The following is a 16,230-nucleotide window of genomic DNA, read 5'->3' on the forward strand; positions in this document are numbered from 1 at the left end:
CTTACAGTTAAGGATCATTTGCTTTTGTGACCAAGAAACAAAAAGCCCAGGCCCCCAAATCCTATGAAATTAAGTTTTCTGTGTACCTTCAAATCTCTATAAACCACATTCTTCTCTGAATGCAGGTAATCCAGTGCTGAAACAATTTCAGCTCCATAAAACCGAGCCCGGTCTTCAGAAAAGACACGCTCTCTTGACAGATGGAAAAACAACTACAAGAACAATAATTTGGTACATTCATGTTATACATGGTTCTGAGTTCAGTATAAAGTTTTGCTGGCCATCCTGCTATGAATCTGATATACCTAAGAGAAAACCTCCTTCCTACCCTAACCCAGCTGTGTTCCCAAATGCTTTAAAAAGCACTATAACACTATAAAAGACTAAACAATTATATTTCATATTCACAACTGCACAGTGATAATCTGATTGTACTGCACATTCTTTTATGTATACAAAGTGATAAAAATCCATTTTAATTGAACTACAATTATATATTAGAACTACAGTTAATGCACAACTTGAGACATACTAATATTCAATTTTTTCTTCTTAAATGTGTAACAGTATTTTCTTATGTTTTTAGTTCTCTCTCCAAAGTAACATGTGCTCACAATATTAATTAAAAAGTTCTTAAGATGCCTGAAGAACAGCTAGAAAGCAACTTTGTTTTTTGAACTACTAAATGTCAGATTACAGTATGTCACTGTCTTATGCAAGATATGAACTTATGCCCAAAAACTATATTCTCTAAAAATGGAGTTAAGAAAATCTAGAGTCTTAACATTTAATAAGAGTTCACACTGCAAACAGTTTTGTTTAACTGAGACAATTCAGATTAACCAGAAGCACGAACATGGACCCTAGTTAAATTATGCCAAGCAGAATGAGTAGTAGTTTAGGAAAATCTTAAGGCATTAAACATTACTACAGATCCCTTACCTCCCCTCCGTTAGCATACTCCATAACAAAACACAAGCGATCATGTGTCTGAAAAGAGTACTTTAAAGCCTGAAACAGATCAAACGAAAATTTAGAAGAACAAACACAGTTATAGAAGCATTTTGAATAAGTTCTCAGAGAGACAAAAAAACATGAAATTTTGTATTTAAATGGACATTTTGGTCCTTCACTCTTATATAACACTTATCCTTTATTGTTGCAGCTGAGTACTGATGCACTATCAACTTATTTAATATTTTGATATATTTAATAAAAACACCCCCTCGTAGAAGCTAGCAGTTCTGCCTACAATGCTGTGGAACAAAATCCTTGCCCGCTAACAATGATGCAAAATCTACTGATAGTAACACAGAAGTATCCTCCTGCCCAGGCCAAGAAAGATTCCCACAGCTCCACCGCAGAGACAAGAGGCAACCAAACTCAAGAGCACAGGGTTTACCGCACTGGCTACAAGCCCGGTTATACTAAACCGGTGCACTTCTGCACACCAGTCCCCACTCGCGGCCCAGCCGACTGCACTGCCCTGTGCTGACAGCCTGCCAGAGGATTGAGCAATGCTGCCAATATCAATTTGCTAGCAATTCACAAAAATGGAGCGGACAGAGGGTGTGATGGAGTGTCCCTAGGTGCCTTTGTACAGTCATGTCATGTGTACTCTTGCAGCAAGGGTAACATCAATTTGTTTGCCATAGACTGAAATTTCTTGGTTGAAGGGTGGCTTCTCAGGACAGCCCTTTTTCAGATATTTGGGCTTATGAAAGTCTTAAAAAGAAAATACCACACACGATGATATCATCATCATCTTCATTACTAGTGGAAGCATTTTTAAACCAGTCATACTTTTGTAGAGAAAAGGAGAATCAAGTTTTAGACATGTCAACAAACATCTACTGATTGTACCCAATATTGCCAATATTTACTTCCACAGGTCATGTTTAAAAGGTCTTAATTCCAGGTAAACCCTTGTGTACCTGAACAAAGGAAGACACTAAGTTCCTACACTGGTCTCTGAAGAGCAAGTTAGAGGACTTAAGCAGTTGAAAACAATTTACAGCCAACTTATAATACATACTAGAAAAAAAAATGGGGAGTTGAACTTGGGTATCTGCGCCAAATCAATAGCTTGCTGGTACTGGAGACCCAAACTGAGGGTACGATTTGATTTTACAGCTAAGCCAAGCTAATAGGAAAGCAGCAGGCAAAGCATGCTCCTACTCTTCCTTATTCTATCATGTACACTCTCACCACTATCTTTATCCTTGGGCTTGCAGTACCAGCACTGTGACTCCACCGAGGACAGCTTCTGAGAGTTTTAAAACAAAAACAAAACAACAACAACAACAAAAAATTGATAAAGAAAAGGTTAAAAGGTTTTTCACATTGTATCTTCCTAAACTGGTTTGCCAGTTTACCATAAGGTCAGGGTCACCTTTGCATCTGCCACAAAGAGGACACCAAGCATTTGGAGGTCATGGAAAGCAGACACTTCTCTCACAGACAGCAAGCTGTTAAATGAGCGAGCTGTAAAGTCAAACTACATGCCGAGATGCTATGGAAAAATCTCTGATTACAAGAGGTATTGAGGACCCACTCTGCAAATATCTGGAGACTCAAAAAACATTTTGATTTGTGCTTCCCAAAAATGGAGGGATACAAAAATAAACAGCCACTCTGAAAACACCGATCTGAGATGTATTATATAAATAACACAACAAGGAAAGTCTAAGTTGTCATGATGTCAAGTTATACTTAGAAGTATCAAAAAAGGGCAGGGGGAAGAAATACTTACTGTTAAGAACGGGTGTCGCGAGTTCTGTAAAACACGGTTTTCTGTCAGCGTGTGAGCTACTTCATCCTGCAACACGAGCAGCAGGAAATCAGCAGTGTGATTCCCCAGATTAGGGTCCCATTTCAAACAGTGAAAAACTATTTTCAAGTGTTCAGGGTGTTCTTGATACGACTTCCCATAAGGCAGAAGGCAGTATCAAGGGTTAACCACATTCCCAACTTTCCCATCTACTCACCTTTGCTACAATAACTTCTTTCTTCAAAATTTTCATAGCATAATACCGTCCAGTTGCTTTTTCTTTAACTAAAATGACCTTTCCAAAAGTGCCTTTTCCCAGTAGCTTCAGGTATTCAAACTCATTCATAGTCTGTTAATGATACAGATAAACAAGAACTAAATCAGATGAACTAACAATAAATATATTATCAGACTAGAATTTCTCATTCATGTGAGAGTATAATGCATGTTTTCTAATGCTTTTGCTTTGTGCTATTCAGAAACAGAAGTGATTCTTCCATAAAAATGAATACTAGTATGCTTTCTAAAGATAACCAATCAAACCTATTAGAGAAAACCATAAACCGTTCATTAACAGTAAACTCCTTCACGTGACTCACTGTGTACAAACACCACTCAACATACTATTATTAGTCTGTAGACGTTTTGACTGCTTTCTCAGTGCACAGGCTCGCTAAAAGGCATGTGTTGCTCTGATTCTATGGAATTAAACACATCTTTTTTTCTGATGTTCCCCGTGTCTCTAGAGGTCAGCTTTATTGTCTTCATTGAATAGCATGGAAAACCATAGACAAACTAAACTGCCTCACAGATGAGCCATCTCATTCTTGTTTGTTTCTCCATTAGTAAAAATAATGGAGAATAATCAGAATGTACTGCAGCTTGAGGAAAGTCTCTGTTACTAATGACCACTGTCAGCTCGGTAATAGTAAGTCTGATGCAGTCAAATGCCACTCTAGCCTCTGTTTGGGAGGAATTAAAAGATGCTTCCAATAGCAAACTTTTTCCATATTTTTCCCTAGAGCTGGCTGAGGACACTTCTGTTAATTGTTCAATATAGTTGATTTTAAGACCACAACAATCATTTCTGTTATCCTCACTCATGTCCAGAGTGAGACACTCACTGTCTCAGAGGAATATCCGTATCTGACCAACCTGAAGAGGCTATTCTTGAATTTCTACCGAGCCACTCAGTGAGATTACAGGTATCTGTTCGGCCAAAGATACAAATGGCTAATGGCAGCTACAATTCAAATGACAGGTAAGTGGGCTGGCACACATTCTTAGTAATGACGCTGGTGGATTTTTTTTTCCTCTTTAAAAATTTATTGATTTTCCCAAAACTGAAACAAACCTGGGGAAGTAAACGGGGTCGACAATGCTGAAATAAGGATGAAGAATTGCCTTGGTATAATCTGCAGACACAGAAACTTCTGCCAGGCAAATACGATCAATTCTTTATCAGAAAAGCAAACAGGAATGCTTTGAAAAAATTGAAACTTGATACTGACAGAAGGGAGAGAAGGGAAGGGAGGTTGAAGAGAGATACCTAAATGGGCTCCATGGAGCAAAGATCAGCTCTGGCACATACTCCTTGCACACAAGGCCATTTCTGAGCTGGCTCTGTGCATTCAGTCAGTGCTGTGCCTGATGCAATAACCTAAGCTGTAGGGACATGGTTGATAGGCACCCCACAGGCTGTCTGGGAGCCAGTCCAGGCCTTTAATCCAGAGTGGTTGAATCTACTGGACCCACCCCAAGTCCTGCAAATTCACTGGAAAGTCTTTGTACCAGCCTGTGAGAGTACAGCACACAGAACAGGAGCTTACACAGTCACACAGTCCAGCAGGAGCTACGATTTCAGGCACCATACCACAGAAAAATCACTTCCAGACATGAGGCCTTGAAACCTATGGAGTACATCCGAGCTCAAACTCTGGTGGACCCAGTCAGGCTTTGCATGCTCCCTGCTTGGCCAATTGCTACATCCACAACTTCCAACTACAGCCAACTGTATCACTGTTATGGGAACAGATTTGCCTTGATGGCTCATCTTGTCTACGTTCAAGAAGAGCCAAAAAAGTATTGTTATTCCTGCTATGCTCACTTACCACTTTGTGTTTTGGCTTTGTCATAGAAACTTCCATTTCTTCAGCACCTGAATTATCACTAGGAGAGCCAGATCTAAAATCCATCATCTCTTCCTCCTGTTTCTTGAGGTTGTCTGCTACAGTTTGGATGGCTTTTGTCCATTCTTCCCTGGTAAAATACAAGCAATGACATGTTACTTGTGACTTCAGATTACCATCTGCCATGGCAAGAGTCACCAAGGAATACAGAGCAACCAGTGTTCTCAGATACACCAATCCAACATATGCTGAATTCCATGCATTTTCAAGCATTGTAAAAATGCACATTTGAGAGTACTTTTAACATATATCTTTATTAATCATACCAGAAACAACACAGTCCCCACAACCCAAATACAATATAAGGCTCTTCAGCAAATGAGATTTCTAATATGCCATCAGTCTTTAAGTCAAGATATGATTTAGTGATAAGGAGACTTAGAAAACAAAAGTAGACTTGCCAAAACCAAAAAGCAAATGGACATCCCATGCAGCACAAAGTACACAATTTCTCCTATTCTATATGGGATGAAACAAATACGCAATTGCTGGGGGCCCTATGCCACCTCACCCCCCACACCCCAAATCAATGGTAAAAGGTGTTCTAGGATACAGTATTAATGTCCAGGATTCTTAGGCTACTCCTCTGCTGTAGAGAGGATGACAGAAGTACAGTAATTCTTGTATACTTTAGTTTAGTTTAGCAAGATGTTAGCAAAAATAGAGGCAATTTCTTCATTACTCTCCTTTCACTTACTTCTCAGAGACTTTATTTTTAAGCACAGGTCTTGGTCACAAGAACGTTTCTACAGCTGTTTCAGCAACGAGTGTTTTAATATAAGCCCCCTTCCCCCCTCTACTTCTATGGAAACTACTTCTACTCGAGAGGAAGTGTGCTTTGGGGAATTTCACACCTTCGGAAACCACTCACTTCATTTCACCGCAAACCTATCAAACAAAACTATCATCCAATTCACAAGGGCTTACAGAGTTTGGGAAATAGTTTTAAAGTCTACAGAGGCTGAATGGATGTTCTATGGACAATGTCAATTTAACATGTTCTGCTGTCTTTGGTATCTGTAGGGAACAGGATACGATTTCAGTAATAGATTTGGACACTGGTTAAACTCTGCTCCCAACAACATCCCAGGTAAATTTGTGACTATATCAGAAAAAGAAGTAGTCAATGCTGAGTAAGTCCAAGCACAATCTGCAAAGTACTGTGGAAGCCATGCCATCATAATCAATGTCAAATTTTTCAATGGTTCTATGAAAGTAGAACTATGTAGCAAACAGCTGTGAGAGAGGTGTACATTTGAGGATATATCCCATTGATTCATTAGCTTTAAAAAACAAAATGAAAACTGACTACTTGAATTTCAATTTCAGATGGGTGGAAGAAGTGAAGCATTCCACAGAGGAAGCAAAGTCCAGGGGAAAAAGTACCTGACAACATCCTAATAAGAACTACAACAATTACACGGAGAGCCTTTCACGGTCTATGCATTTTTTATTTTGAGTATTTTCTGAATAATGCACTATTTACTTCTGTACTAAGGACACAAAACATATCTAGGGAAAATTCCCTCCAGCTTATCTCCAAGGTGGGAGAAAGTCAGCAACGTAGAATTACTGGTCTTGGGTTAGAAGAATCCATTCACTCTATTCATTTTCTTTAGCTAAGGTTCACTGCTTGGGGAAGGCTAGTCAACATACACTATGCAGCCCTGTCTGCTGCAGCAAGGGGATGCAGATCATGTTTATAAACCTAATAACAGTTTTGAACATCCTCCTCAAGTTCCCCAGAGACCTTTTGCTCAACACTATGAACACATTCTTTTGTGTTCTGGTCATTTTTAGTATTCAGAATTTGTATTTCTCTATTTCTCTCAGAGAACAAGTTTAGTTTTCTCTGTTCTTTAAAACCAAAAGCATGCATCTACCTTCTTATCTCTTTTTAGATTTGTTACTGACTTGGTTGAGACCTTGGTTCCCTGGAAGTCAATATGTTTGATTTCTGAGGGACCAGTATTTCACCCTCAGAGTTTGTGTCCCAAGTGCACACAACAGAGGTGACTAACACTCCAAGCCCTGAAGTGTCATGGAGCTGACTTAATTTGCTAGAAAAGAAAAGAAAAAAAAAAAAAAAACTGAAATACAATCTTCCCCCAAGTAGAAATTGTTATTCACTCCCTTTAGGGTCACTGACCACAAAGCTACTACATGAAACAAGAATCAAGCTTTTTTTCTTTCCTTTTAACTTGATTTCATCTTCTTCTGAACACTGTAACAGAATCAAAAGCAATAAACAGGAATCTTCTTTAAATCAGTGCATGAAAAGGCTAAGTAAGAAACCCATAAAGAACACTAGTTAGAATTTGCTGATCTTAAAAGTATGTGCCAATATCATATGCATGGAGGACAAGGGTTTTAAATACCCCTTCCCCGAGGGCAATGATACTGGAATAATTTAAGTGCAGTTCCTGAAGAGCAAGTAAATATTTAAATAGGCTATAGTTGTAGAATAGCTGTGCTAGAAAACTCTTCTCTCAGGAGGAAAGAGATCAATTCTCCAATGACAAGAGCACAGGATGCATGCTCTTAGCTTTGTTTCCTACCAGCTGAAATAGAAATCTGCACCTGCAGCAGATAAGTATCACCTATATTATCTAATTTGCATAAAACATTAGCAATCAGCAATGAAACAACTAACATTTTCCTTAAAAAAAAAAAAAGAAAGTATCTAAAAAGACTTTAAAAGGTCAGTATTTTGATATAACTCAACTTTGCCTAAATGTTTCTTTCACTTTAAATCACCCTTCCAGGAATTCTCAGGTCAGAAACCCTCCATTTCATATACTGCAATATTTCCAATGGGAAACAAACCCTAGGTTTCCAGAAATAACTACCTGTTTGCTGGTACACAGATGCACCTGCCTTTTTGGACACCCAACCTAACAGCATTTCATTTCCAAATACCATTCCAACCTCACCCTCTGAAAAGCCAGCCCCCTTTATAAGGTGTCTTTTATACTAGAACAGGCATGAAAACTAAGATGCTCAAATTATTTGTCATTTTTCAGTCTAGACCTCCATCACCCGATAAATAAGACCTTCAGGAAAGAACCTGCTATTAATGCTGAACACTTGCAGCTGCTTTCTCAACTAGTTTATATATTAAATATGAATGAAACATACCGCTCTTCTGGAGTCTCCACATGAAACGTTCTTTCAATTACTGTGGTCCACTGGAGGCATCTAATGATAAATGTGTTTGGTTTAGGTCGTTCTGTCTTCATCAGCTGGCACTCTACCACAATCGAGGAAGAAAGAGTCATGGTACATAAGCAGGTTTAAATAATCATTTGTCTTTATTCTTATCTAACAAACTGTTGTGATTAATCAGCCATAGAAATCTCCATAAGTACTTCTTTAGGACACTTGAGACAATTTAGTATGTTGATGAAACCAATAAATAGCTCGGTAAATAGTCATCTAAGCAGCAGCAGCACTCAAATCAAATTCTGCTTAGGAAGGCTCCCCAGCTGATCGGCCTGGAAAGGTAAGTAGTAACGCGAGGTGATACAGAAGCCATTCCGACACAGGTCCCCCACTCCAAAGGTCATCCCAAGCCAAGCACATGGACAAAGTCAGCTGATAATGAGGCAATAACATCCACTGAAATTAAAGCCAACCCTCTGCCTTTCCTCCTTTGGATTTTTACTGACATAAAACCCTGTCCTTGGCTCTGAAGGAGTCGATAGAGAGGATATGTCAGGGCACTGCAAAATGACCAAAAAGATCAGCCTCTGGAGGAGAGCATTTCCAGTGCTCAAACACTAGAGGGAACATCAAACTGCAGAGGCACACCCCCAGAAAAGACCCCGTTCACAAAGTGTCCTGGATAGCTGCCATCGAGCAGTTGGACGCTGGATAGACACGCAGCCAACGCTTTACATCACTGCCAGGATTTAAACACAACCAACAAATTTTACGGAAATATGGATCACTTCATCTGAGAAATCACAGCCTGAATGTCTCTCGGCTACATTCAAAAATACAAGTTTCTTCATAAAAATTCTGTCTCATGAATAGAGAATTAGTTTTATTTTTAAGGCCACATCTACTAGTTTGAGCTTCACAGGATATTACGAGCATTTGCCCTTTAAATCTGGCCCTGAAACAGGCACCTGATTAAGGGTCCACTAGTCATACTAAAGCAGAACAACTGAAAAACAAAAGAAAGTCAGTGGAATCATAACTGAAAGGCCAAAACACCACATTTTTCAGAATTACATGAATAGAAACTCTTAATACTAATTAGATAGCTCCTATTAAAGGAAAATCAAAATCAGAAACAAAGCAGCTGGGGAGGAAAAAAAAAAAAGATAAGTAGATGTTCTTTTTATTACATTAAAATGTTTTCCTTACAGTTAATGAAACCACAAGCTTGCTATTAGTCTTCAAGTTCTAAATCACCTTCCAAGTAAACAGATACAAGTAAATGCCAAATAAATAGGCACTATAAAGGCAAGGAGAAATTTCTGCTTACTGCTAGAGCTACAAACATGCTCTACTTTCCATATCGTGTAAGTTGAAAAATGGAATGCAGCCAGAATAACAGCACACATCACTAAGGCTACGCTAGTATTGTTAGGTTAATTTTATTATTGTGGAAATTCAGAGTGCTCAGTTTTAAATTCAGACTCTTAATTAGCAGCAAGATAAAATATTTACTGCCAGTGTTTTGGGGTGCTGTACTTTTGGCAATATATTTCATGCCTCATTTGCTACTCGAATTATAAGCTTTTCAATGAGTAACTTTGCATTTTCCATGAGAAGAAAATCTAATTTTTCTTTAATAGTGCACTGAGGTTATATTGCATCCTCCAAAAGCACTGCAATTAGATAAGAGAAAGTTTACTAATGAGTCATGAAAAGGCTTTAGTGTGATAAACAGCACTCTTATTCACCAAAGTTAAAGAACTTTGACAAAAAGATGCAGCCATGTTTTCAGCATACCATAGTCAGTGCTCCAGGAACCTCCATCATCTTTTGCAGAATGGCAATTAATGCTGAACACAGTGGCGTGAGCTGGCACAGCCCAGTAGGCTGGACTCCGAGAAACTTAACTCAAGAGGTCCAAGTCGTGCTCCGAGATCAACCACCTTAGCTTTGCTGCTGTTCTAGACTGATATATATAAAATTATTATTATTATTTTTGTCTGCCTAACATGCCAGGTTAAGGCTGGGACTGTCCTCTGAATCTGTCCAATGCAGCCATAAGCGATCCTGATTCCGTCTGAGGCCTCAGAGAAGAAAAATCAAACTATTTCTAATCTCATGCAGATCCAGAGCTGTTTTCTTATACTTATCAAAAAGCACAACATTACGAAAAAACAAATTGAGAGGGATTTGCTTTCTTAAAACAACCTTCAGATTCACATTCAGTCTCTCAGAATTAATATTTTGAAGTAGCAGTACAGGTATTTAGCTAATCTTGAACTGTAGCTATTGGATTTCAGCATAATAAACCACACTAGGTGTTTCCAGTCATAGAAGGGGACCAATTAAATATCACCACTTTTCCCCTAAATCAGGGCTGTCCATTGATATTTGCTAAGCTTGCTGATCCAGCAATCTTTAAGGCATACAGCAAGATGAATAATAGAGATTTGGCAGTTAATAACCACTATAATTCAAGTATGTCACATAGAAGTGTTTTGTTTAGTGAACAATATGCTGTCTAATTACCCTGCTCAATCATAACAGCACATATCAAGAAATACAGACGGCTTGTTTAGTAACTTGCATTACCAAAGCGTTGTGCCACACCAGTTTCAAAGTCTGAGGCTATCACACAAAGTTCTCCTTATATATAATTTAATTTCATGGATTTTTAACCAAAGAAACTATGAAGTATTAGGGTTTTTTCTTACTTTTAAGCTTAATTCTGTTATTTGCTCTTTCAGCTGGCAAGCTAGAGAAGGCACCAAACTCAACTTTTATAACGATGTACGGCAACATGCACCACTAAAGCAAAGCACAAATCCAGACTCTGAATAATATTCGGTCTGATTCGTGGCAAGTGTGGGGGTTCTGCTATAAAAACACTCACATTTCACATAAGGGCTGAGGGTCGCTTACTCACTTTGAAGACAATCTTTCCTGTCAAAATGCCAACATAAGTATTCCCCACTTGCCAGAAAGTAAGCACTATAAACAGCAGCCTGTTAAAAATGATTTAAATTGCTCTAAAGAACCTCTTGATTCTTTCCTGGCGTTTGGTCTTTTAAAGTAAGTAGGACAGAGAAATTGTTCCTAACAGGAATAGACACCAAGGCATTCAAATGTAAATTACCATTTTGTATTTGAGAGACACTCAGTATTATCCCAGTGACTTTCTAAAATGTCACAATATTTGCTTCCCCAGCACTTAAGCTAAAAGGCAGATTACTCGCGATGAAAGTGTCAAACTCTGCTCCCTTTATAACGACATCACGCTTTAAACCAATAATGTCAAGGAAGAATTTTTCCCATTCCTGCTTTGGTTTCTTTAAGGAAGGAGAAGGGGAAAAAAAAAAAAAAAAAAAAAAGGGCAAGTTAGGCCAGAAGAACGTTGAATAAATGAAACTTTGGTATGGCAAACAGGAATATTACATAGAGATGCTGTTTTTCTCCCAGCACCACTGAACAGATTCCCCCCTCCAAACATCTCAGCACAGCACATATGAAGACATGGGAGCCCAGACCTGGAGTTTAATGTGGCCCCTGGAGCAGGGGATACAGAAAACGTGCCTACTACAATCTCACCATCCTGTGCCCAGATGAATGCTTGACCACAGATACATGTTCCTGCCCCAAAAGCAGCACTCATGCTGCTGAGCATTTATGTCTTCTGCTGCACAACCAAATCACTACAGTCTACCTTCTTTTTTGACAGTGGGAGAAATAATCCCTTCTTTCTAAGGGGGATGAGCTTTCTTTCCAGGTCATTTTTCAAAGTATACTACCTTTTTCAGCTACATAGTTTTAAGGGTTTATAACCTGGTAGATAGGCATGCATGATACTCTGAGATTACAATCAGTATGAATACTGCTTATCTAACAGATTTACAGCACAAGCTCCATTGGTTATTTATCTGCGGGGGAGGCATAAATAACTGTTTAGGTGCAGACTCTTATTCCTTCTGTCTTAGTGGAGAAGTAAAGAACATGAACAAAAATATGACTCAAAAAAGTCAGATACTCAGTAGTTTAGGCACTGTCTTTTGGAGGTTAAGGAGAAAACACAAAGCAGTAAAAACACCAATAGGTAACTTCTGGGGAAAATAAACTCCTTAAACATATCACTGAGCTACAGACAGATGTTTGGCTATTATAAATAGAAAATTAGGTATTAAAAATAAACTGAGTCTCTCTAGCATGGGAGCTCTCTAAGCAAGTTTTCACAGACATAGCAAAACCATCACAAATTGAAAGGAGAGGCTGGTTTCAGATAAAGAAGAGACTAAGAGAAAAAGACAAAACATCATTAGCTAATGCCACCTTCTTTCAACATTTTCTCCTCAAATGAGTATTCCTACCTTTCATCAGTTGGCAAAGACACTTAACATGAATGCAACACTGCAAGCAAAAAATAGTCAAAAATAGTTCACCAGTCATGGGAAAAAAAAATTACACATACAAAACCACACACTTCCACTTGCAATGACAAAAAACTACTTTAAAAAAAAAAAAAAAAACAGCAGAAGAGGGTAAAGATTTTACACAGAAGCACGGGACCACTTCCAAAGCACAGACTGACAGAGACAGCCTGCCATCTCATTAAAAAAATCTAGTTCACTAATTAACAAAAAAGTCAGGGCTTCCATGGTCACATGAAAAAAAAAGTGATGAATTTTTACAAAGCATTAAAGCAAAATCCACCCCCACTTTTGCTGGCAGCTGCCTTCTGCAGGCTTTGTCTATAGTGTGAAAACTGCATCCTGGCCTGTTCCTCCAGAGATGCTCGAGTTAACTCACGCTAACTCAACAAGTTAACTCAAGAGAAAGTACAAGGCGAGCAAGTTCAAAGGGGAAAGTCGCGGTGCAAAACAAATCCAATGATACACTGGGAAGGGTAACTAGAAGGGAGCCACACTGACACTATCAGCACTGCGTGCCAGTGCCTACATGAAAAATTAAATCCTAGTGAGACAATAGTTGCTGCAGTGAGACCAAAACCACTATAGCAACTTCCAGCAAGGAGGCCTTCCCCATAATCTTCAAGGTCCTCCAGCCCTGCCACTACAACTGGATTGCCAGGTAAGAGTCACTGCTAACTAAGAACATCCTCCCACCTACTGCTTTCCCCACAGTCCCACTTATGTGGGCTACACCTTATTGTAGGGGCACGTGTCTCATCTTTCTTGACGATGCTCTGATACCATGGTAACAACTTGTTTATATATAAATGCCAAGGCTGACAGGCTCAATTTGCCAAAAAAGCAGCATATTCCTGTTGTGAAAAATAAATTTAAGTTAACCCTTTCTGAAAGCAACCTGGACAAAGAGAAGGGAACACACCCTTTTTTATTCCTTAGCACCGAGCTGCAGTAAATAACTTCTTTAAGTAATGCAGATAGCATCAACAGAATGAAACTGTCCTGCAAAAAGTGCATTTGTTAAAAGCCTCTGGCTACAGACCAAATGCTTTTAAAGACTGTCAATGAATTAATGCCTTCCTGTTGCTTTTCTTTACTTTCTTGACCTGTAAGGAGATAACAGTCTAAAGAGAAAAGTACCATGTCATTACTGAGGTGCACCTACTACATCAATTTTCTCTCTAAAATAGTTTGAGATAAAAATCCCCAAAGCGTTCTTGGACATACCGTTGCCATCAGTACAGAATGCCATTATTTATTCCTATCATCAGTTAGTATTAAAACTTTATTTAAAAAAAATAAGCACATATATTGGGATGCACAGGTATTGATGCCACCAGGTAAAAATGAAGATCTGCATTTATTCCTCAGGCTACTCTGCCCTTTTCCAGGCACAAAGTGTTCCAAAATATAACTGTTTAAAAGGTCAAATTTGAAGACAAACCCCACATATTACAAACTGCCCTGTCATGAAGAAGGAAAGCCCCCTACACTTCTCACTGCAGAAACTTCCCTTCCACTAGTCATCAGGAACACAGAACAGATCATTGTTAATAATAGGTGCCACAATGATCTATTTTTAAGTGGTGGGACGAGACACAGGCAGATCATGAGACAGGAAAGATTAAGAACAGGAGAAAATAAAGGCTGGAAGGATACAGGGAAAGGTTAAAAACATGAGCAAGAAAAGGAAATTCTCTTCAAGTTCTTCTATTACATGCTGTGCTGTGGCACCTGAGCAGTCAGAAATGCCTGCATAGGAAAGAGTGCAGAGGTTAGATGATTTTATTACTTCCAAACACTTTGTTGGCTCTGATAGAAGAAAAATAGATTTGTTTTCAAAATTAAGAAAAACTGAGTGTGTTTTATCCAGTGCTCAATCCACGTTCTCTTTAACAGATGACTGATCTATGTTAATGCCACTTGAATCCAGACCTGATGGCAGAACAGAGGCTGAAACATTTAGGCAGTGTCTACCTGCCAAGTACTGAGACATTTATTTGGGTCAATTTTCACTTTAAAGCAACTTGCTGAAAAACAGATATAGAAAATATCAATAAATCCATTTTATTCTATAACCAGAAACAGTAAATCAACAGCAAACTGTAAAGAAACAGACACAGATTGAGTATCCATACATCAAACCTACATTCATTACTGAAACAGGATTTTTTTTTTTTTAAATCATCTCAAATTAAGGGAAAAAAAGAAGCATTTCAGGACTGAACAGGACTGCCTGTTTTGGGCAGATTTGAATGGTACTGATGCTGCTTACCAGTGCTACATCACAAGACGACATCAACCCCCAAACCAGATGAGGGAGCACATTTAAAAACACTTACGAGCTACTGAGAAGTTATTTAAAGGCGACTCCCGTTGGTCAACATCCTGTGGTCGTTCCTTGTAACCAATGAACGTGCCATCATTCTTTAAAAGAAAATACCGTGGCCTCCATGTCTTTATGTATTCTCCTGGGAAAAAAGAACAGGCAAAGGGGATCATCAGAAAACACCCCAAAACACAGACTTCCCAATAAGGACTCTTAAACATTGAAACTACACATCATCCTGACTTAGCAGCGCTTTTAAGGACTTTCAGTCCATTCTGATACAAACAATAGAAAAATACAGAAACTGAGTTGGATATTGCTAGTGATGTTAACCATAAAAATGGGACTTCATAAAAGGTAAACAGCTATGTTTTGTTTTGCTATCTATTCCTATTTCCATTCCAATTCTGCAACATCTGCCTTAAATGCATTTTAAAATTTAAAAAAAAATCAGAGCAGATGTCCTATGTATTATTTTTGCTATTGTCATTTTTCATACTGACAAGTGGAGAAATTTTTTTCATTTACATTTTGCAGCGCAAGTATTTTAAACAACAATGGGTAATTTACTAATTAGTCAACTGCTTTATCAAACCAACAGTCACTTTTAGAACATAAAAAAGATAATTCTCTGCATAAGTTACATAACATCACTCACTCCTCTCACAACATCTCAAGCATGAAACATGAGATGATATATCACAATACAAAGTGGAAAATATTGGATGATGTAGAGCCACTAGAAAGATTAAATCGACCATCTATTCTGAAAAACACCTTTCTTTTTGAAGAAAGCATCCCTTGATCACACCACGCTACTGCTCATCTGAGTATTTCTGTGTAGGTAACAGTCACATAACGAGATTACAGCCACTTTCAAAGTCTCCAGCAGCAGAATAAAAAGAATAGATCAAAACCTGTTATTTACTGGATTTACTCATCAAGGACAGAAGATACGGGTCCAACCTGGGGCTCTTCCAGGTGACTCTGCACAGGTTGGTGTGCCTCAACCTCCCCCTTGCTCTTCACCCATGTTTTCATCTTTTTAGTCAGTCTCTCTAGACCCTCACACAATATGAAATTGGGCCTCTAGGCCCTACCAAAAACAATTCTGTTGTGCTGCATCATGGAAGCCACAGTCAGGGGCTACTCAAGTCAAGGTATCAACCTCACTCCCCAGAGCTTTGCTCCTATCCACTAGTAACTGATTAAAAAATTATAATAATGAAATTAGATGGTGAAGAGGTCTCTACGAAGTACCCAGAGCTGCGCAGGAGCTACACCCTCTGATAGGGTTTTGTGTTTGCTTTTCTTGTTTAATTGCCATCAGGGAGAGGACAAGGGAGCAGGTGAGAG

General features: G+C 38.7%; 1 protein-coding gene across 5 annotated transcripts in view; it reads right to left on the reverse strand.

Annotated features, from left to right (window-relative positions):
- Positions 1–16,230, reverse strand: part of AKT1 (AKT serine/threonine kinase 1) — a 75,029-nt gene that overhangs the window by 19,746 nt on the left and 39,053 nt on the right. For all 5 annotated transcript variants that reach the window (XM_062577083.1, XM_062577079.1, XM_062577081.1 and 2 more), the window contains 7 exons: positions 14,888–15,016; positions 8,098–8,209; positions 4,882–5,029; positions 2,988–3,119; positions 2,753–2,818; positions 943–1,011; positions 87–212 (listed from right to left, as the gene is read on the reverse strand). In XM_062577083.1, coding sequence (XP_062433067.1) covers positions 87–212; positions 943–1,011; positions 2,753–2,818; positions 2,988–3,119; positions 4,882–5,029; positions 8,098–8,209; positions 14,888–15,016 — 782 coding nt within the window. The remainder of the gene's footprint in view (positions 1–86; positions 213–942; positions 1,012–2,752; positions 2,819–2,987; positions 3,120–4,881; positions 5,030–8,097; positions 8,210–14,887; positions 15,017–16,230) is intronic.

The sequence above is a fragment of the Rhea pennata genome, chromosome 5 (genome assembly GCF_028389875.1).
Source record: "Rhea pennata isolate bPtePen1 chromosome 5, bPtePen1.pri, whole genome shotgun sequence".
In the NCBI taxonomy this organism is placed as follows: Eukaryota; Metazoa; Chordata; class Aves; order Rheiformes; family Rheidae; genus Rhea; species Rhea pennata.